Genomic DNA, 22,465 nt, shown 5'->3' with positions numbered 1-22,465 from the left:
TCCCAGCATTAAAGGGGCGCTTCGGCCACCATATACACTTTAATGCATACAACAGCTGAGAGGTCCCCAAAAATGCAGACTCCCTCTATGTGCCCCTTTACCCCAAACCCAAGTTATTTTCCATGCAGGAGACATCTCTCTCTGATTACTGCCAGTCAGCTCCAGTGACAGCCTGGGGAATGTCATAGAGGGGTCTAAAGAGACCCCAAAGTATGCATTCACAGAAAGGTTTTCACTGGAAGAACTTTCCTGACACTGATTGGCTCCTTCAAGCTTAGGACCACGGAAGAGACGGGGAGCTGCAGCTTCTCCTTAAGGTAAGTATTTGTAATCCGCTAAAGGTTGTTGTTGGAATTGTAACAATGTTACCCTAGGTGAGGATTGTACCCTGACACAGCTCCCCGTTTAACCAGCCAGGTGCTGAAATCTCTGAAGCCGGGGAATTACTTGTGATCCAGCCGGATAATGCTGTTGACGGGCATTCACACAGAATATACCGCACATCGAGCCTGGGATGCACGAAGTGAGCCAAAACCACAATCAGCATTTTGGGGCTATGATTTAAACCACAATAATTGTTTATGGATAGAGGATTTATCATGTTCCTGTCCATCAGCTCTAATACTTCCCACGGCTGTCTGCCGGCACATCTGGGTCGGGTAACTCCTTGTGTGGTCTCGGTGGAGTCAAACACAAAGGAAATTGTGCTTGGTATTCGTAGACAAGGAACACAATGGTTACAGGGCTGGGGAAGGAGACTTGGCACTGCCCAATGCATGGTCCATAGCAAACCATGGAGACCCGCCTTTACCCGCGTCCATCGGTCCTGAAATCTGCAGAATTCTACTAATTTGGAGCCCAAGCCCATGGAACAATGAAAATAATTCACTGCAGTTCATGCCACCTTTATATGTAAGGGGGCTTTAAAGATTCGAGGGCTCAGGATGAAATCAGTTGAAGCCATTCCTTTAGGAGTTTATATCCAGGTGCGTCACGGGAGCCACATTCTACTTTTGTGTTGTAGTTGAGCTGTCAAGACATGGACCCCCAAGTTAGACATTTTCTTAAATTAAGCATGAGATCAGCCGTATGGCGCGGGACGGCTTGGGTGCCTCTATTGTGCCAATACAGAGAAAAAATCTTCATTGGCATATCAGTCCGATCCTCCTGTCCACGAGGGCAGCCCAAGGAACCTGCAGCATGTGGCTCAGGCTTGGCCTCTACTGGTTCCCATTTGCCCGAGCCACCGACAAGTCAGTCTTCCACTTCATCTGGGGGTCCGAAATGGACAGAGTAAAACCCGCAGTGATGTGCAAGGACCCTCGAAAGGGAGGCAAGGGATTGGCCGGCATCCCTACCATGCTGAGAGCTTTCTTTGTATGTAACTGCATGCGCAGGACTCTCGGAGACGTTGTGAAAGGCTCTGCCGGAACCTCCGTGTCTCCTTTCTTCCTACTCCCCGCGGCCACCAGCCATGACCTTCTGGACAGGATTAGTCTGATAAGTCAATGGAAACCTTTCTTCTGTAACGACACAAGTGAGGTTCCTGCTTAACTTCAGGTGGAGTGTTTTAAGGTCCGCTCATTAAGGAACTATCCAAGAATATTAGTATTTTTAGCGCCAGTGTTTTTTGATGTTGTTTTTAGTAGAAGGTTACGGTCCCGGCACATTCCAAGGAGCTCTTTTTGATTGGAATGTTCAGATTTGGCTAATTATCTGTTTTAAACGTTATTTATTCTGCTAAACTCCTTGAATATTCTATCAAAGATAGGAGTTGTACCTAAAAAGCCAACAAGTGAGATCCAAGTTCTCCGGCCCCGTTCTAATCACATTACTTAAAAAAATAAACAGCGTTGCTTTAAGTCAGAAGGAGCATCGAAATTTTAAAAGTATCACCACTTAGCGACTGAAAGAATTTACTGAATGGATTATTTTTACGCTTCATTGAGCGGAGGGGGTTTCAGATGCTTAGCGAAGATTGAAGTCACTCGACGGATAACGGGAAGAAAAGAGTTCAGGGTTTGATCGGAGTTCTGGGGGATTTGGGGATATTCTGCTGAAAGGCAGAGAATATATATTTATATATATTTTATTATTTTATTGTCTTCCGGAAGAATTCTTTCCTTTGCTGGGACGAGAAGCGCCCCCCGATCCCGAGCAGCCGTCATCCTTCGGTGGTTACACAGGGTTCTAAAGTTTAGATTGTCTCATTTTTTTTTTTAGTATTTATTCAGTCTGGGAATTTTGGGGAGTTTGTGTTAATCTCTCTAAAAGATGTCGGAAATCAGATACCTGCTTCCAAGAATTTTTCCATTTTTTTTAGTTAATTCTGCAGACTAATACAAAATATGATTCATATGAGAAGATTCTCTTAAAGCATTAAAGAGGAAACATCATTATGATCTCACGCAGGTCATACTTGGTGTCCCCCTGACTTTCCTGACCATTTTTGGACTAGTGACTAGTGTCCCTTCACATTCCTGTTATTTGCCCCATCTGTACTTTCTCTGCCCAAGTCTTGGTGATTGAAGGGTGGTTTGGGCGCCTCCAATGCCACCCAGGAATAATGAGATGCCTTCAAAAGCAGGTCTTAAACATGACAGACAGGTGAGATGCCGTCAGTAGTTTTGCTGGTGTCAGTGGCACCACCGCCCCTTCTTTTGATGTCACCACCCTTCTTTCTGATGTCACCACTGTTCGTCTGATGTCATCTCCCGGCGATCTGTCCTTTAAGCACACGCGGCACACTGCAAAGGTAAACTATGGAGGCTGTGCCGACGTGGCGCGATCATCTAAATGGGTCGGTTGGGGAGATCAGTGATGTCCATTTTAACCAGCCCATTGAACAAGGATTCTACAAGGAGCCTGACCAACCAATAGTCAGCCTGGATGTCACATAATGCCACGTGGCAACCGTGCAAGGTGTCCCTCCTGATGTCGGGCTCTGGATTCACCCACACCGGTGGCCACGTCCGCTGCTTGGCCCGTGTCCACTAAACCTGGGGTTTAATTACCAAAAAAAACCAAACCCTGATAAGGTAGCTACTCGTTTACCGCTGTGTATGTGCATAACGTGAGTTCCCATGTCCCGTGAACGCCACTGGCGTGGTTAGCGTGTGGGAAGAGCTGACACGTATAAAAGCTTTGTAAATGACACCATAGTGTCAGGTGCTGACGCACTCAGGGACACAAAGGACAATGAGACAGCGGCGACGTTCATATCACGTATGCGATCGTCACTGATCACATTCATTGCACTTTATCAATGCACCCCATCCAAGGGTGACCCTAGGGAACGTGGCACCTGGGTGCAGTGATTCTTTCATGCTTACACTCGCCATTGGGTAACACACACACGCACATACTAACACGTAAACTCACACGTAAATCTCATCCACGGGAGACATTGTAACAAAATGAGAACCCGGGGAGGTTTCTACAATGGTGACCCATGTTAATAATTCATTCTACGGAGCCGAAGAAGCTGTCCAGGGCAGGAGCTTCCATGAGGCTAAAGGGCCGGCTGCCCCAGGCGCTGTAGGACGAGGGGCATTCTTGAGACCTCCAAGCGTCTCCTTCCACCAAGCGAATGCAACATCAGGGTGAGGTGGGATCTCTAATCCTGCTCTAGGCTCCGAGGGTCCCAGTTTCCATTCCGGGGCTTGAAGTCAATGGCTTGTAAAATTCACTGCACAATTTAGTGAATACACCCCGCTCTGGGCTTTTCTGGTATCCAGCTCTGACCACTTTGTGCGACGTCCGAGGGGTCTCGCTGTGCCCGTCTGCGTTCCATAAAACATGCGCAGGTCGTTCCACTTATTGATGACGTTCTCCGTCTTCTTGTGAGTCCTGAGTCCATCTCCATGCGGGGAGATCTTTCTATTCTTCCTTCCTTCACGGTGAGAAGGATTTGGCCACCAAGCCATTAGCGCCGGAGGTTCGGATTACAGGTAACTCTAATCAGCGGCCCCCATTGTGTCGGCTCTGTTTGCGTTGTGCATCTTTCCTTTGGTGGGCAAGTTGAGAGCTGCAGACGGAATCGGGAGATCCTCGCTCTGATGCAGCCATCGCATACCTCACTCCTCTACAAAAGACGGCTTTTGGCGCTTTTTTTGGCCCATGCTCAGGCTCTTGTTTGCCTCGTCTGCGCCGTACCTGCCGTGCGGACTCTTTCCTGGCTCACGTTACAGCCGCGCTCGGTTCCCAGGGCTTTGCGCGGTTCGCTCTCGAGATGCCGGGGAAATAAGACACTGGAATTACAGAAAGAATTTCTTAGGCTCGTTTGGTTGGGAGCAGATGAAAGAAGACGGCGCGTACCAAGCCGACAGACTCTCAGAAAGCTAGGACTAGATTATTTTTTTTATTATTATTTAATCCCTTTTTTAGCGCCTCATCTCTCATTAATACATCAGACAGGACTCGTCCGCAGCTGGAACCTCTGTATTAGTACCAAAGTCACAAGAATAAATAAAAAAGGTATAAAACTATATCAGGGAGTGACAGAATATGTCAGCCTCTTGTATTTTACAGAAGGGGTAGTGGATACCTGGAAAAGACTTCCAGTGGAGATAGTACAGGCAAACACGGTAAAGGAATTCAGGAACGCTCACCATGAGCACAAAGGGAAATAACAGGGAAAAATCAGACTTCATGGATAATTCATTGGTTCTTTTCTCCTATTGGTATCACTATATACAGGCCCACAGTATGTAGGAGAAATTGGCCACGGTTGGCCCTTCATAATGTATATTTAATAATACTAGATGAAATGATTCACCTAAAAGGAGAACTCCCACCAAATGTGTTATTCCTCCAATCAGATTAACAATTAGTTTTAAAAAATATTGTGCTTTTTTCCTTTTTTACCCCAGTTGTAGTTTTTGCCCCCATAATATAAATGTTTTCAGGTATCTGCATATCAGCCGTTTGTATGATTCTCGCTCTGTTATCTGATCCCCGATCTACTAACCCCCCCGACTCCTTATCATACTGCCTGTGAGAAATAATGGAATGGCTCAGTCTTAATCACACAAACGGACTCTCTGACGAATGAAAGTCTATGGAGGAACGGAATTCATTAGCATTGCCACTAATTGGTCTAAACCAGCCAATCAGCAGCAAGAATCATCAGGCCAAGGAGGAGGAGGAGGAGGAGGGCAACTGCAGCTTCTCCCTAAGTTATGTACATTATTTCATTTTTTTTACTTTTTAGAGAGTGAATAATTGCTAAGAAAGTACTTTTATGTTTATTTTTCTGTAGTTGAGCTCTCAGGGATGGGTTCCTTTAATCAAAGACCCTCATGGGTTTGTCACCCAGAACCCGCACAGACGTGAAGAGGGTCAAGGGGGGGGGGTCTTTTTTGTATTATCTTCAGATCAAAGAGAGGGGCTGAGTTTACGGGAAACAAACGGCTGCCTTTAATTTACTTCCCCCATCACAAGGCAGCGAAACCCACATCTGAACCAGAAAGTATCCACATCAACGAGCTAATGATACATTTCAAAGATACATCAGTCGCAACTACCCCCATTTAGGGCAGTAATAGAACAGCAGCCGCTTCGTATGAACAAGTTCATCTGTGAATGTCAAGCCCTAGCGAAAGCGGTACGTAAGATTAGGGTCCTAAAAGAGGGACTTCTTCTCCTAATCAGGGACACTTGGGAGACATGATGCAGTAGCAGATACAAAAGCTGGAACTCGACGCACGGTTTAGGCAGCATTTGTAAGGGTGCGGGGAGGAAAAAGCGCTTCTATGCTATGATATACCCATTGCATTTTGACTTTGGCTGCCTTTCTGTGAAGTCAGTGGATTAAATGCCTCTCCCAGGCCCCCACCAAGATGCTCTGGGCTCCGCTCCATCCACGATTAACATTGTTGGCAGGACAAGAAGCAAATGTATGAAAAAGGAGAGTCTGAGGCTGATCTGTGTAGGGGGGGGGGGTGAAAGGAGATAAAAGCAAGGAGTCTGGAAAGAGGGCCGAGAAAGCGAGAGAAGAAGACAAGAGGGAAGAGAGCGAAATGTACAGGGAGCCGAGGAAGATACAAACTCAATTAGACAAAAGCAATGATCAGGACAGAATGTTACAAAGAATTCACTGACGGCTACAAATGTATCAGAGTTTTAATAGACACGTTCAGACAAAGGGAGATTAACCCTTTGCGGGGTAGAGCTGTGTTGTTTTGTGAGCTCTCATCCCCTCTCTCCCTTCTCTCCTCCATCCGGATATATTGAGTTCTCTTAGTCTTTCCTGATTGTTTTTTGTCCTGCAAACCATTCACCATGTTGGTCGCCCTCCTCTAAGCTCCCTCCAAAATGTTTATATCCTTCTGGAGATGAGATCTGTAAAGCGGCAGAAGCGTCTCCCTCTTCCTTCTACACAAATCGCATTCGGAGCAATGAGTCGCGTTTTACTTCTCTGCCCCCCTCCAAGGGAGAAATCGTCATTTAAAGACAGAGGACTTTGGTTCGAGAATCCGGCTAAAGGAGCCTTGTTTGTAAGATTGGAACATTATACTAGAAGGCGGCGGCACTTTGGCCGGAGAACAAAACAAAAGTATAAAGAACACAACATTGTGTGCAAAGAGAACACAAAGGGGTTAGCGAATAGCATTGTCTGAAAGAAGGACGTCAGCGCCCCCTGCTGGTTTACAGCAATATAACAAAGATGATCTTTAACAAGGGAGGCAAGCAGTTAACGCACAAGCTTCTGTTGAACTACAAAGTAAAAGAGGCTTATATGTAACATAAGAAAGTATTTCTTTATTGAGAGCGTGGTGGATAAGTGGAACAGCCTCCCAACTTCCCAGCAGACGTGAAAGGGGTTAATCTAATGAAGGAATTAAGTCGTATAACACAATGACTAGGACCTAATAAAGATTAAGTTAACTAAGTTTTTTCTTTCTTAATAATATTATTATTAATAATAATAATTCATAATAATACAAACCTGAATCCACTTTAGCCTGTATTTTGGTAACTGACCAGCAGGGGGAGCACCTCCTTCATTATGTATCCATTTAGATAACTTTGGGGCTATTCATGTGATTAGGTTACTGTTTTGCCAACCATAGACTTAGTCCTCCCCTCCGTGAAGCATGTGTTAGGGATGCCCTTTCCAAATATACTCATTACTTAACGATGGACTAATCAGTGATTCATTATTTGCGATAAATCCTTTGTCGCTAATGCAAAGTTAGATAAAATGAGGTGTTGGGAAGCACAGCAGGATTGCGACCGGGTTTCATAGGAGGGAGTTGAGACATTTCCAGTTAAAAAGGAATAAATAACAACAAATTCACGTCACCTGTTACTGTTTTTATTCTGATTGTGTCGTTTCATTTTGTGATATTTTGTAACAATTCCAGTACGTCCTCACGTTTCCTAACGTAGAGAAGGGTTTTTTTACTATTTACCCCCGGGGAATTTATCTCAGAACGGACCCCATCAGTTCACTAAAGAGTTCTTAATATAGATACAATAAGCATGTATTACTCTGAGCATCACAATTATACTAATATGTACAACTCATCATTTACTCCAAGAGCCAAACCAGTGCATGGATCAAAACTGCTCTTCATCTACTCACCAAACCTTCTCCACCAATAATCAAAACAATGTTATATAAAAAGAAAGTTTAATTTATATATTTGCATATTTACCAATATCCAAACTGACACACACTCACTCTAACGCCACACATGGATACATGCACTCTCAAATGCCACACAGTAACACACACTCACACTATACACCATGCATGCATACACACACACTCCCTCCCAACATCACTGTACCTGACACAGCTCAACAAAGGCTCAATAAATCAACACTAAATCACTGGAATTACGCAATTTGCGCAATAATCTGAAATTTCAAATTTCTTGATTTATTACTTCCTTTTCATACTACATTTTAACCCATTATGGGCTGATGCTCCCATGTGTTCTCTTGAGTAATCACCAACCCCAAAATAAATTAAAGGCACAACATGTTGCCGACAAATCTAACCACGGAAATGTTATTCAGGCCGGCTGTATGAGTGAAATAATAATAAAGTCAAAGTAAAATAATGTTTCAATGGAAGAATCTGCAGGCACGGACCGCGGTTACTGCTGCGTCAATATGCTTCGTGTGCCTGATTGCTGGTGTTGTACTGCGCCACAGCGTATGTCGGAGTCATTTGCTTTTGTCATTGCCTATATACACTTGGTTATGCCTGTTAATGATTGCGTTCTGCGCTGTGTCGCAGTCTGCCGTGTATAAAATACGTACATTCTGCCTGCCTTAAAATCATCAAGAATTTGCAGGAATTTGGAATTCAACTCAAAAGTCATTTTATTGAAAGTCTGCAAAAATACGTAAAAGAAATCAATTAAAAACACTCACAATTAGTGAAGAAAATATATCGGTTTCCTCCACAAAAACATTTGCGTACGGTTTTTAAAGTAATACTTTTAACACTTTTATGAATTCACTATAATTTATCATTGGAAGTGAAACTGTTTCCAAAGAACCAAAATATAAAATAAAACAAATAAAAAAAAAAAATTGATTTATTAATATTTTTTAAGGTATTTTTAGTAATAGCCATAAACCTGTGCAGCAGGTAAGTCTTTATTGCAGGGGCATTTTAGGCACTCATTTTTTTGGGGGGGGGGGTGATTCAAAGTGTTCAAAAGATTATTTTTATGGAAGCTCCATGCCATTAATCATTGAAAACGATGAGTTGACCGATGAGGCCACGCATTCACAGAAAGGCCCCCATTAATTGGTGACGTATCCAGTGGTCAGCCAAGTCCGAGCCTATTAGAAAGATAGCTGCAGTCAACTTCTATGCCCCTGGCAACTGCCCTATTTTGCTAATAACCAAAATCTATTTTTTTTCACATCTCCTCTAAATTTATTAGGCGCATTTGACCGTCTTTAATGATGTTTCACGATGACCTGCTTGGAAATCCGGTGAATTTCTCCAATCCAAGAAATGAATGGAAATACAAAATAAAGGTCAATTCTGAAGAATATAAAGCTTTTAACTACAGGTTTGGTGAAAGTTATTCAGTGGAATAGTAAGCGGAGCGTGCGCTCTGTGATACTAGAGGGTTGTCGATGTGTTTCCAGATGTGGACATAACAGAAGAGCTCCGTGCGTAGCGGGACATCAGCTCTTTGTTGAGGAGACCCTTGTTGGCCAAGATCCTCAGTAAGCTGTGCCGGAATTTTTGGCCAATGAACGCGTAGAGAATGGGGTTGATGCAGCTGTGAGTGTATCCAAAAACCTCCGTCACAGATAATGCGACGTCCAAGTGGTTTCTCAGATCACATTTCTCTGTTATGAGTCCTGACCTCATCAACGAGTCAAGAATGACAGTGATGTTATAGGGGAGCCAACAGATGAGGAACACGAGCACGACGGCAAATATGATCCTCATCGCTTTATGCTTTTGGTTGCTCTTGGTTTGCAGTAGCGTTGTAATGGTAAGTCCATAGCAGAAGAGCATAATTAGCAAAGGAATGAAGAATCCAATCAAATGTCGACCTATTCTCATGTAAATCATCCATTGCTCTGTATTTTCATGCCCAATATTTTCATAGCAGACTCTTCCGATATGAGGAGCAACATATACAGTCCTGAACAGTATCGTTGGTAGAGATATGGCAAAAGAAAAGAGCCAAACCCCAAGGCAGATAAACTTCACCCAATGTCTCCTGCTGTTGATGGTTTCTGTGGCATGGACGATGGCCACGTATCTATCGACACTAATACAAGCCAACAAAAGGATTCCGCTGTAGAAGTTTACTTCTTGTAGAATAGATATCGCTTTGCACATGAAGGTCCCAAATATCCATTCCGTGACTCTGTAGGATCCCCAGAAGGGCAAAGTAACGGCAAACAACAGGTCAGCGATGGCCAGGTTCAGAAGGTAGACATCGGTGGTGGATCTCTTGAGCTTGTTGCAGTAGATCACAAGGACGACCAGGCTGTTGCCAATGATGTTCAAAATGAAAACCAGAGAATATATCACAAGTACCAGATATTTATTGATCCTCCACGAAGGTTTACAGGGGGCGCTGTCAAAGCTTGGGACCCCAGTGTTACCGTCATAGTAATCGGAGAAGTCTATGCCATCAAAAATCGAGCCATTGCTCACAAGCGACGCTTCCATGTCTTCGCTCCAAACCTGCTTAAAAGAAGGAGAAACCGAGATCTTTATTCTCCAAAGTTCAGAGCCCTCGTGCAGCGCAGGTAGAACGGAGACGCAGAGTTTTACCCCGCAGAGCAGAGCATTTGCCCCAAACCCTACGTTTCCTCCCTTCTCTCGATTAACTTTGTTGCGCAATAAAAGCGGTTACCGTCCCTCCCGTGTATTCCCGTCATTCCCCGGGCTTGTGGCTCTACGGCCGGTTGCTGCAAAGCAAGCTATTTCCCCAATACTAGTCCTGTACCTACTCTGTATCACCAATTAACCCCTCACTTGCCAGATTGATGCTTATGTGAATTGTCCTCCAATCCCTATCAGTCCTTGGTCTGAACCCATAATTAGAACAGCTTTATGCCTATCCCATGCATCTTTAAATTCCCTCACTGTATTTTCCTCTACCACTTCTACTGGGAGGCTGTTCCAGTGGCAGATCTGGCCCGGCAGTATATATATATATACATCCAGCCGCAGGTATGTTGTTTGACCGGGGGCCACTTAGACCTCAGCAGTCCGGCTCTGTGAATATGTAGCCATTAGCCAAGCAGATATCTCTATGTAACACCCAAGGAGTTTTAATCAAAATATGTTGTTTCACAATGAAAGTTTTCACAAATATTAATTGTTTTGGGGGTTTTTTTTTGCTGTGAAATAAATTGTAAGAAAGAAAAAAAAATGCAGCATTTGGTGATTTCTCAACCTAACCAAACAATTGTCAAATTCAGCGCATGTATTACTTAACCACGCGCTGCTTGGTAAATATTGTGACACTGTTATCCGTGCAGCCGGACACATCAAACATACACATTAAAAGTATCGCAGGTACAGAAATGGGAGAAACAAACAAACAAACAAAGGCTGGAATTATGAATTTAGAAATGTTTTTGCAACAATGGAATGTAAGGAAGTTTTACTTTACTGACAGGGTGGTAGATGAGCGGAACAGCCTCCCAGCAGAAGTGGTAGAGGGTAATACAGTGAGGGTATTAAACATGCATGGGGTAGACATACGGCTCCTGAATCTAAGACGAGACCAACGACTGATTAAGGTTTGAGTCTTTACAGCAGGAGGAACGGGCGACTAGACGGGGGCCGGATGGGGCCGTTCTGCTGGCAGGTTCTGTGTTCCTAATTAATCTGCGGTGTATTTATGTATTTAGAGTAATTATACCACCACTGCTTTATTTACATATCTGCGATTCCTTTGCCCCCATAAATGCCCTTAAAAGGGGATCGATACAAAAACTTATTACCCCCCCCCCCCCGACCCTGTTCTCCATCTATGGCAAATCTCATCTACAAAGTACCCCACCGGTGTCCCCAACCAGTGGCCAAGTAACCCCTAAAGTGCAGCACGGTGACCCCTTATAAGATGTCACATTAATACCAAACATCTTCAATCATCATTTTTAACCCATACATCCCCATCCATAATAAATGACATTACGAAAGCACAGCATTCATTTATCCCGTCAAGTAACAGGAATTGCTAATATTTTATCAAGAAAATAGATATTCCCTGTTACCTGTTGGTCTCTGCGGACGGTCACTGCCAGGGATTTCACGGATTAAGACCTTTAATAGGGCCAGGGTTGCGAAGGAGTAAAGAGGAACTTATATTTCACAATCTAGATGAATGCGAGTGTCTTCCCTGGGGGATGGATTTTGGTTTAATTGAAATGTTGCAAACGCATTAAGATGCAGGCTGAATGTTTGCAACACCGCAGAGCAATCTGTAACACCGAACTGTATAGTCATTTACACCATCGCTGAAACGTTTGGGGTCACTCAGCTGTTTTCATGGAAAACAAGGGAATTTCTGTCTGTAACATAATTACAAAAGGGTTTCTAACCATCAATTAGCCTTTTAAACTTAAACTTGGATCGCAGAACACAACGTGCCATTGGAACACAGGAGTGATGGGAGTGATAAAGGGCCGTTGGAACACAGGAGTGATGGGAGTGAAAAGGGCTGTTGGAACACAGGAGTGATGGGAGTGATAAAGGGCCATTGGAACACAGGAGTGATGGGAGTGATAAAGGGCCATTGGAACACAGGAGTGATGGGAGTGATAAAGGGCCATTGGAACACAGGAGTGATGGGAGTGATAAAGGGCCGTTGGAACACAGGAGTGATGGGAGTGATAAAGGGCCATTGGAACACAGGAGTGATGGGAGTGATAAAGGGCCGTTGAAACACAGGAGTGATGGGAGTGATAAAGGGCCATTGGAACACAGGAGTGATGGGAGTGATAAAGGGCCGTTGGAACACAGGAGTGATGGGAGTGATAAAGGGCCATTGGAACACAGGAGTGATGGGAGTGATAAAGGGCCATTGGAACACAGGAGTGATGGGAGTGATAAAGGGCCATTGGAACACAGGAGTGATGGGAGTGAAAAGGGCTGTTGGAACACAGGAGTGATGGGAGTGATAAAGGGCCGTTGGAACACAGGAGTGATGGGAGTGATAAAGGGCCATTGGAACACAGGAGTGATGGGAGTGATAAAGGGCCATTGGAACACAGGAGTGATGGGAGTGATAAAGGGCCATTGGAACACAGGAGTGATGGGAGTGAGAAAGGGCCATTGGAACACAGGAGTGATGGGAGTGAAAAGGGCTGTTGGAACACAGGAGTGATGGGAGTGATAAAGGGCCGTTGGAACACAGGAGTGATGGGAGTGATAAAGGGCCATTGGAACACAGGAGTGATGGGAGTGATAAAGGGCCTCTGTGCGTCTATGAAGAGATTCCATTAAAAAACAGCTGTTTCCAGCTACAAAAGTCATTTCCAACATTAACCCCGTCTGTGCTGGATTTCTGATCCCTTTCATGTTATTTTAATGGAGAAAATGTGTTTTTCTTTCCAAAACAAGGACATTTCTAAGTGACCCCAATTTTTTGAACAGTGGTGTAAATAGGAAAAGAGAAGAAGGACATTTTATCCTCTCTTTAAAAACTGTAGAATCATTTAAACAATACCAGAACCAGCAATCATTAATTATAAAGCCTCCGTTCCCCCTTCTCTGCTGATAATGTGAATTTTTCATCATTTTTGCTGGGAATGCATTTATCAAGTGACAGAAAAACAGACACTGATTGCCATAAAATAGCGAAATATCTTAAAAGCCCCTGTATTTGTTTCATATCATTAAACCTTCAGAGGAAAGAATAAAATAAGGTTTACTTGTTTAATGTATCAGAGAATGTGATTAATAAACAGCTCCTTGAAATGTTACACCTGATATCCCAGAATTTCTACATTGCAGGAATTGTGAGACTTCTCCGGTCCTTCCAGACATCGCAAGCAGAACAGAACAAACGGGACCATCTAGGGGCCAAAGTATACCTGACGGGCGTTCCCTGGTGGTTGTCGGGTTGGATTAATGGAGACGGGGCCCTGGTTTAAAGGTGGGGATTTTTTAGACCTTCTGCTTAGACCTCCTTTGATGACAGGTTGCCCTTCTCTTTTCTTTGGTCACCAAGCCTTTCCAACCCTTTGGGGTCCTGAGGGAATCTTCTGGCACAGAGGGGCTGATTGTCTTGGGAAACCCACCCCAGGTTGCCCCATGGAATGAGCTTGTTGACGGGTTTTGCCCCATGGATGGGGGCGTCTCGTTTGTGCAGCGCAAAGGAGCGCCCAGTACATTTTATGAATATGGTCGATCGCGTCTGGAGCAGCCGTCCTCAGAGAGCTTTGGCCACAGAGTTGTTTTAATACAGATTTAAGTTGTGGTCACTGAGATCTCTCTTTTCAGGATTTAGATCGACCTGAATGAGAGTCCCCCAGGTCTACGTGATACGGGGTATAGCTGCGCGGAAGAGGATTATCTGCCAGAATATAGCAGCAGGAACTGTTATGTATAATATGGGGGGGGGGTAAAAAAATGAGTTTTTAAAACTGTTGAACTATAACAAGGCTTTATCGGGCTGATGTTATCTCTGATAAGATAAAAATCTCAGTATTTTATTTCCTCAAATTGGTTTTAAATGGTGTAATAAAGGAAATGGCTGAGCCGAATTTCTCAATAACTCATTTAACGTTTTTAAATCGTTTACAGATATTTATTTATTTTATTAATATTTATCTCGAAGGAAAAGTCATCACACTCATGCATTGCATATCAAGTTTATTGTTTGACACAACATCTTGTTACATATATGTAGATACACAAAACCCCTCATTTATGCCATTAATGAAGATAATGGAAGATTAAGGACATGGTGGGCATTCCCAAAATTTCCCCATATCACCCAATAACTGGAGACTTATGGAACCCGGTGGTCCCGTCTAGTTGCCCGTTTCTCCTGCTGTAAAAAAACAACAAAACCATAATCCTATAATCCAAATTTAATGGAAGATAATCAAACAATAGTTTCTCAAGATCCTTATAAAACCAAAGGTTCAACCCAAAAGTAATCAATTGTTATGCAGTGATAAATTTTATGGAACGTGAAGTTTTTAACTACAGGTTTGGTAAAAGTTATTCAGTGGAATAGTAAGCGGAGCGTGCGCTCTGTGATACTAGAGGGTTGTCGATGTGTTTCCAGATGTGGACATAACAGAAGAGCTCCGTGCGTAGCGGGACATCAGCTCTTTGTTGAGGAGACCCTTGTTGGCCAAGATCCTCATTAAGCTGTGCCGGAATTTTTGGCCAATGAACGCGTAGAGAATGGGGTTGATGCAGCTGTGAGTGTATCCAAAAACCTCCGTCACAGATAATGCGACGTCCAAGTGGTTTCTCAGATCACATTTCTCTGTTATGAGTCCTGACCTCATCAACGAGTCAAGAATGACAGTGATGTTATAGGGGAGCCAACAGATGAGGAACACGAGCACGACGGCAAATATGATCCTCATCGCTTTATGCTTTTGGTTGCTCTTGGTTTGCAGTAGCGTTGTAATGGTAAGTCCATAGCAGAAGAGCATAATTAGCAAAGGAATGAAGAATCCAATCAAATGTCGACCTATTCTCATGTAAATCATCCATTGCTCTGTATTTTCATGCCCAATATTTTCATAGCAGACTTTTCCGATTTGAGGAGCAACATATACAGTCCTGAACAGTATCGTTGGTAGAGATATGGCAAAAGAAAAGAGCCAAACCCCAAGGCAGATAAACTTCACCCAATGTCTCCTGCTGTTGATGGTTTCTGTGGCATGGACGATGGCCACGTATCTATCGACACTAATACAAGCCAACAAAAGGATTCCGCTGTAGAAGTTTACTTCTTGTAGAATAGATATCGCTTTGCACATGAAGGTCCCAAATATCCATTCCGTGACTCTGTAGGATCCCCAGAACGGCAAAGTAACGGCAAACAACAGGTCAGCGATGGCCAGGTTCAGAAGGTAGACATCGGTGGTGGATCTCTTGAGCTTGTTGCAGTAGATCACAAGGACAACCAGGCTGTTGCCAATGATGTTGAAGAGGCAAACCAGAGAATATATCACAAGTACCAGATGTTTATTGATTCTCCATGAAGGTTTACAAGGGGCAAACTTGGGGTCAAAAGTTGGGACCCCAGTGTTTCCGTCATAGTAATTAGAGAGGTCTAGGTCATCAAAAGCTGAACCATCGAATATAACGGACTCTCCCATGTCATTGAAAACCTGCTTAAGAGAACACAATTACAAAAAAAAGGTTATTACGGTGCTGATGGAGAGAAACCCAAAAATACCAGGTCTTCGTAATTTTTTGGGGCACAATATTTCTTATCCTTCCTACCTCGGGCGTCAGAGACTCACAGATCCACGTTCTTCATCTTGTTGCGTTAGAAATGTTCTTGAAGTGCAGGTAGGCTGGAGGCGCAGAGTCTTTCTTCACAGCATTTCACAAAACGTTTCCTTTTCTCTCCATCTGTTGTAACGTTGTTGCAAAATACAAGGGGGATAAGTTTCCTTCTCTGCGTTAGTCTTGGTGTCCGGTGTTTGGTGTTTGGTTTTTTTTGGTCCCGTGAGAACTTCGGCTTTAGGTTTTATTTAAGCCACGGCTAGCGAGTCACAAAGAGAGAGAGGGGATCGGGTAGAAACAGGTATTAAATGTATATTTTAGCATGAAAAAATATGCCTTTTAAATTAAAAAAAAAATCATTTTATTGTTACGATTAAAATGTAATTACTAAAGTCCACTAAATTACATGTTGTTGAGAGTTTCTTTCTGGTAGCTGATAATTGTACAAAATTGGGATTGTCGCACAAAAAAACAGGTCATTTGGCTGGTATACTAAAAAGTATAATTTCATCCCAAAGACAGAAAATATTTGTCCCCAAATAGCCTCTCAGTGCCATATATATGTTCCCAACCAGCTTGTCACTTGCCAGTACCATTGTTGTCTGCAAACAGCTTATCAGTGCCATATTTAAATTCACACAGGTACACAGTGCCATCTTTATATCCAAACAGCTAAACGGTATCATCTTTATATCCAAACAGCTAAAAAGTGCCATATTTATATCCAAACAGCTAAAAAGTGCCATCTTTATATCCAAACAGCTAAAAAGTGCCATCTTTATATCCAAACAGCTAAAAAGTGCCATCTTTATATCCAAACAGCTAAACGGTATCATCTTTATATCCAAACAGCTAAAAAGTGCCATCTTTATATCCAAACAGCTAAAAAGTGCCATCTTTATATCCAAACAGCTAAATTGCGCCATCTTGGTACCCCGTACCATCTATAACTATCTATTATGACTATTTATGGATATAGTGCCACCATATTCTACGGCGCTGTACAGCAGGACATAATAAGGAGTGCATCAGAAACGTATTTACACCGACAGAAACAAAGAGACAAGAGGGTTGTATGTAAGAATATTATTATCGTCATTATTATTAGTATTATTTAAATTTTTATAGCATGACAAATCCCTTTGACCAGAAGAACGAAAATATCAATCAATCTGCCGCAGAATGGCTTGATAAGCAGAATTTCTAACAATACATAAAAAAAGGCCCAGTTAATATATACCACATACAGGGTATTGCTTTAACCGGATACGTGTCGGCGAGTCCACAGGAGAAGTCACTCCATCCTCTCACGGAGGGGGTCTAACAATCATCACCGACACAAACATACATTAAACCGCAGCAGTATTTATGTCCCGTAAAATCACGCCATTGTATGGTTAAGGCGAGTGTTAAATTTTTTTTAATTTTTTTTTTTTGTCATATTGAAATCTCCTACGGGTAATTTTTTAAGTGACATGATTATTTTGCATTGTTATCATGTTCATCTTAGCTATTCTTGTAAACTATTTGCTCAGCTGCACGGTCAAGTCAACGGGCGTTAATATATGCATGGAATCAGCCACTCACAATCCAGTGGGCGTGGTTATCTGGCCAACGCAATAAAATAGGCACAAACGAAAAGACAAAAGCTGTTGCAGCTGCTAAAAGCCTGTTTTTTTGATACAATTACTTGATTTGGAGAGAAATAGGTGAAGCACAAATCCCACGAGTATCCCCCTCGAACATTGTTACATGTTGGTGCATTCTCAATAATCACCAGCAAATGACTGGGAGTCATGTGAGTTGTGGTCATCAAAAGCAGGTGTGCCAGAGGTGCAACATTGAGAGGCTTACCATATGGAGTATTTGTTTTCTACAGCAGTTATATTTAAATAAAAAAAAAAAACATATTTATTATATTTATAAATATTTATTGGGGTTTGTGTGAGGTTTTTAACCCATTCAGGAACAAGAGATTTTCATACTCCAATGATCATATTTGCTAAAGCATGTTTCACTTTTATTTATTTGATGTATAAAAAAATAGACATTGGTTTGCTTAGGACACGTAGAAATACATAAAATATAATAATAATTAATAATCATTAATAGTGTTATTATGTTAAAGAAACCCCTATGCTAATATGCCAAATGCCAAACAGCTAAAAAGTGCCATCTTTATATCCAAACAGCTAAAAAGTGCCATCTTTATATCCAAACAGCTAAACGGTATCATCTTTATATCCAAACAGCTAAAAAGTGCCATCTTTATATCCAAACAGCTAAAAAGTGCCATCTTTATATCCAAACAGCTAAATTGCGCCATCTTGGTACCCCGTACCATCTATAACTATCTATTATGACTATTTATGGATATAGTGCCACCATATTCTACGGCGCTGTACAGCAGGACATAATAAGGAGTGCATCAGAAACGTATTTACACCGACAGAAACAAAGAGACAAGAGGGTTGTATGTAAGAATATTATTATCGTCATTATTATTAGTATTATTTAAATTTTTATAGCATGACAAATCCCTTTGACCAGAAGAACGAAAATATCAATCAATCTGCCGCAGAATGGCTTGATAAGCAGAATTTCTAACAATACATAAAAAAAGGCCCAGTTAATATATACCACATACAGGGTATTGCTTTAACCGGATACGTGTCGGCGAGTCCACAGGAGAAGTCACTCCATCCTCTCACGGAGGGGGTCTAACAACCATCACCGACACAAACATACACTAAACCGCAGCGGTATTTATGTCCCGTAAAATCACGCCATTGTATGGTTAAGGCGAGTGTTAAATTTTTTTTAATTTTTTTTTTTTGTCATATTGAAATCTCCTACGGGTAATTTTTTAAGTGACATGATTATTTTGCATTGTTATCATGTTCATCTTAGCTATTCTTGTAAACTATTTGCTCAGCTGCACGGTCAAGTCAACGGGCGTTAATATATGCATGGAATCAGCCACTCACAATCCAGTGGGCGTGGTTATCTGGCCAACGCAATAAAATAGGCACAAACGAAAAGACAAAAGCTGTTGCAGCTGCTAAAAGCCTGTTTTTTTGATACAATTACTTGATTTGGAGAGAAATAGGTGAAGCACAAATCCCACGAGTATCCCCCTCGAACATTGTTACATGTTGGTGCATTCTCAATAATCACCAGCAAATGACTGGGAGTCATGTGAGTTAATAATAATTAATAATAATTAATAATCATTAATAGTGTTGTTATGTTAAAGAAACCCCTATGCTAATATGCCAAATGACCATACCTGTGGACTCTCTGGGTTTGACCGGGAGATCTCCAGGTGAAGCACCGGTTCTCCGGGTCAACACCCGAATCCTCCGGGGGTCTTGACACGCCCCGCTCCCCGCCCATTGTCCCGTTAAATAGGGGTGTTTCATCAGGAACTCCCGACATCAGTGTGCAGTCCTGGCTGCGTCCCGCAAGGGAAGGCTCCGGTTAGCCGGAGCTCGGACGTTTCCAGGTATGCTGATACCCCCCAGAGATGCCTCTCTGCCCCCCAGATATGCCGTATACATCCCTGTATGTCCACTCTGGAGGTAACTGTTTGGAGGTGTGTACAAACACAAGGATATTCTTAATAAAGGCCATCCATTGAAAGAGCCCAAATTCAGAACTTCATCTACTGCCAGCAGCGAATCAAATGTAAGATTCTTCTTCATACTGAAGCACCTGAGAAGGTCTATAAGGGTAGAAACATGCGGTGGATATTTGCTTTATGGGTTAAATGAACAATAAATCAGTGGAGATTGTATTCTCTTTAATAGTACGAGTGGCTGAAAGCTCGAGATGTCCTCTTGGGTTGGTTATCGTTTTCTTCAGACTTGGTGATCTGGAGGGGATTCTGCTACAAATGGCAATAATGTATCTAGCTCTTCTTTCATGATACAACGGGCAAAGGATAATATTAGGAGGAGCCGTTATTTGCCCCCTAATCCACTGGTATCACAAACCTGGTAGGTGTCCAGAGGGCAAATGCCGGCGACGTGAGAAAGTCATCTGGGAAACAAGGCTGCGCGACCAACGCAAACCAAATAATCTTATTCTGGGTGTTTTCCGCCCATAAAAGCTTCTGAGACTTCTTGAACACACAACTTCATTGCTCCTCGTCCACCGTAAACACACAAACACCCACGCCGCCCGTGTCACTCGGAACCTCACACACTGTTTAAACTCATTAATAATAATAAATATTGGCTAAAACGTTGCGCGGAGGGAGCTCCTTCGTCTGCAAACAAAACTAGAAAGGAACGCAGATTACTGGAGGGTGGGACGCGATGGGCGACTCTTTTGATTCCAGGGTTTGGTTTATCGGCTTCTGTTTTACGAGTTTATTATTTTACATCCGTCCAAGTAACGCCAACGTGGAGTCCATTTTCCATGGGGGGGCAGAAGAAATGTCACTTCTGGGGGGAAAAATATTTTATCCACTAAACTGTGCGTTTCAGGTGATGTACTATCCTCAATTTATAATCATACCTGAGAAGTGTCCTGTTTTGCCCGGAGTCTCAGGGTTTTTACCCCAGTCTACTGGTCTCAGGGTGAATGGGCAGCTTTTCAGGGTTGTTACCCCAGGTTCTGGGTAAATGGAAAGATTACCAGGGTGTTTATCCTATACTGAGGGTCTCGGGGGTGAATGGGCAGATTCTCAGGGTTTTCACTCCAATCCAGGTTTTGGGGTAAATGGAACTCCGCTCTTCCATATCACAGCTGGTATCCCTGCTTGAATACAGGTGACTGCATTCAGAATAACTACCAGTCATGGTTTCAATAAGAACCTTATTATAATAATTTGGCTGCCGCCATTATAGCGTTATTTTTGTAATGGGTTATTTAAGGGTTAATGTGTGAAGGTTTTAGGGCCAGTTTGTGTATAACATTCCCAGGTCCTCTTATACACACGAAACACCCTATACACACAAATTAGGCATTCCACAAACCCACACTATACACTCCCCGGCCGTGCCCGATCTTACCTGACGGATCAGCCTCTCTGTGTCGTTCCGATGGGTTGGTGATGCCCGCTTAGAACTCATCTGCCCTTTAAAAAGGTGGGACTTTAGCCTCTATTGCCCCCAAAAAACTCCCTTTCAGACAAAGGGCACAGCACCCCATCCTTACCTAATCTCTGTGGTTGCTCTTCTTCCAATGCCCATTTTACCCGTTGCACAGCGCTGCGGAACATGATGGCGCTATATCCATCCATCTATCCATCTATCTATCTATCTATCTATCACAATAAATGATAATTTATTAATAGACACCCCACGTGAAACAATGAGAATGAGGAAATTGGGACCGAAATATCACATCCTTTCCAAACTGGTTGGGCGAGGAGGTTGTAAAAAAAGGGTAACCATTAAAACCCAAACAAACTCCTCTCCCTCAACAAACAGAAAGCGTCCCTCTCCTCCCGTGGGAACCGACACTGAACACAACAGGCAACCCGGCCGCGAAATCCAAATAAATACGGCCTTCAGACGGAAAGAACGCGCTCTGGCAATCCCCTTGGCACGTGCGCAACCCCGAAATATCTACGGGAGGTGCGACGGCAGCCGCTTTACAGACGGGGGGGAAAAATGGCCGCCGTTGGGAGAGAGTAGAAAAGTCGCTTTATTTCAGTTCGTCGAGAGACAAAGTAGCGGACCCGCAATAATTACCCAGTCAGCAGAATCCTTTTTTTTTTTATATATATATATAACCGTTTTTTTTATTTTTTTTTATGTCATTTATGGACTAAGTGGCCCTAGCACTTTAACCCCTTCACGACAACAGCATCTCCAACATTTCTGCTATGTCCTTGTTCGACTGTGATTTCCCCCTTTCTCATTTGGTGCACCCACACAAATTATATATCGCTTCTTCTGTGCAACTGCAGAAACAAACAAAGGTTTGTGTTCAGCGACATGTACAGCGCCGCCGCGCATGCAGAGGTTTTGGGGAAGCGTATTTTTTACAAATATTTTGCAGGATTTTTTATAGCGCTTCTTTTTTTTAGTCAAGGGTTTGAGACGGTATAGGTTGTTATTTTTGTGTTTCATTTTTTTCACTTTATTAAAACATTTTACATTTTTATTTTTTTCATTTTCAAAATAAAAAAAAAATATTTTTATTCCAATATGAATTGTGTAAAATATATATATATATTTTTATAGATATACTGGTATATTTTTTTGGACCGTTCTAGGCACCGTGACTGGAGATCTCATAAAGGGTCTTTTTTGAAGTAGGGAAGACCCTCGTCGTGAAGACATAACTAGCTGGGTTTCGCGCCGTCACACTTATTAATTTTAGAGGTAGAAATGCATGTTTTTTAGAAGTAGTAGGCCATTTTTTCTCTGTCACACTTATTTATTTTAGGGGTAGAAATACACGTTTTTTAGAAGTAGTAGGCCATAAGTTACGCTTTTCGCAGCCGTACATATCCAGACCGCAGAAGTCTGAGGATAATGAATATGAGGGGGATTTTGTATGTTTTATTCTTTTATGTCC

At 42.7% G+C, this 22,465-nt stretch overlaps 2 protein-coding genes across 2 annotated transcripts; both read right to left on the bottom strand.

The window, feature by feature from the left end:
* Window positions 1-9,094: 9,094 nt before the first annotated feature.
* Window positions 9,095-10,165, bottom strand: LOC149281295 (C-X-C chemokine receptor type 2-like). The gene has a single exon (XM_089499483.1). The coding sequence runs from the start codon at window positions 10,163-10,165 to the stop codon at window positions 9,095-9,097; it is 1,071 nt and encodes a 356-aa protein (XP_089355609.1).
* Window positions 10,166-14,721: 4,556 nt separating this feature from the next.
* Window positions 14,722-21,009, bottom strand: LOC149281294 (C-X-C chemokine receptor type 2-like). The gene is made up of 2 exons (XM_089499482.1): window positions 20,950-21,009; window positions 14,722-15,810 (listed from the first exon to the last, which is right to left on the bottom strand). Exons 1-2 carry the CDS (start codon window positions 21,007-21,009, stop codon window positions 14,722-14,724), a joined length of 1,149 nt encoding a protein of 382 aa, XP_089355608.1.
* Window positions 21,010-22,465: the final 1,456 nt, after the last annotated feature.

Source organism: Sceloporus occidentalis, unplaced genomic scaffold, assembly GCF_023333645.1.
Source record: "Sceloporus occidentalis isolate IW3139 unplaced genomic scaffold, rSceOcc1.0.p SCAF_136, whole genome shotgun sequence".
Classification (NCBI taxonomy): Eukaryota; Metazoa; Chordata; class Lepidosauria; order Squamata; family Phrynosomatidae; genus Sceloporus; species Sceloporus occidentalis.
Note: the sequence above shows the minus strand (reverse complement) of the source record. Positions and strands in the feature narration are given on the sequence as shown.

Excerpts from the sequence above, each read along its gene's own strand:
- LOC149281295 (XM_089499483.1), bottom strand. The coding sequence starts at position 10,165 with ATGGAAGCGTCGCTTGTGAGCAATGGCTCGATTTTTGATGGCATAGAC.
- LOC149281294 (XM_089499482.1), bottom strand. The coding sequence starts at position 21,009 with ATGAGTTCTAAGCGGGCATCACCAACCCATCGGAACGACACAGAGAGG. Across the intron at positions 15,811-20,949 it reads CAGAGAGGCTGATCCGTCAG|GTTTTCAATGACATGGGAGA; the intron begins GTAAGATCGGGC and ends TCTCTTAAGCAG.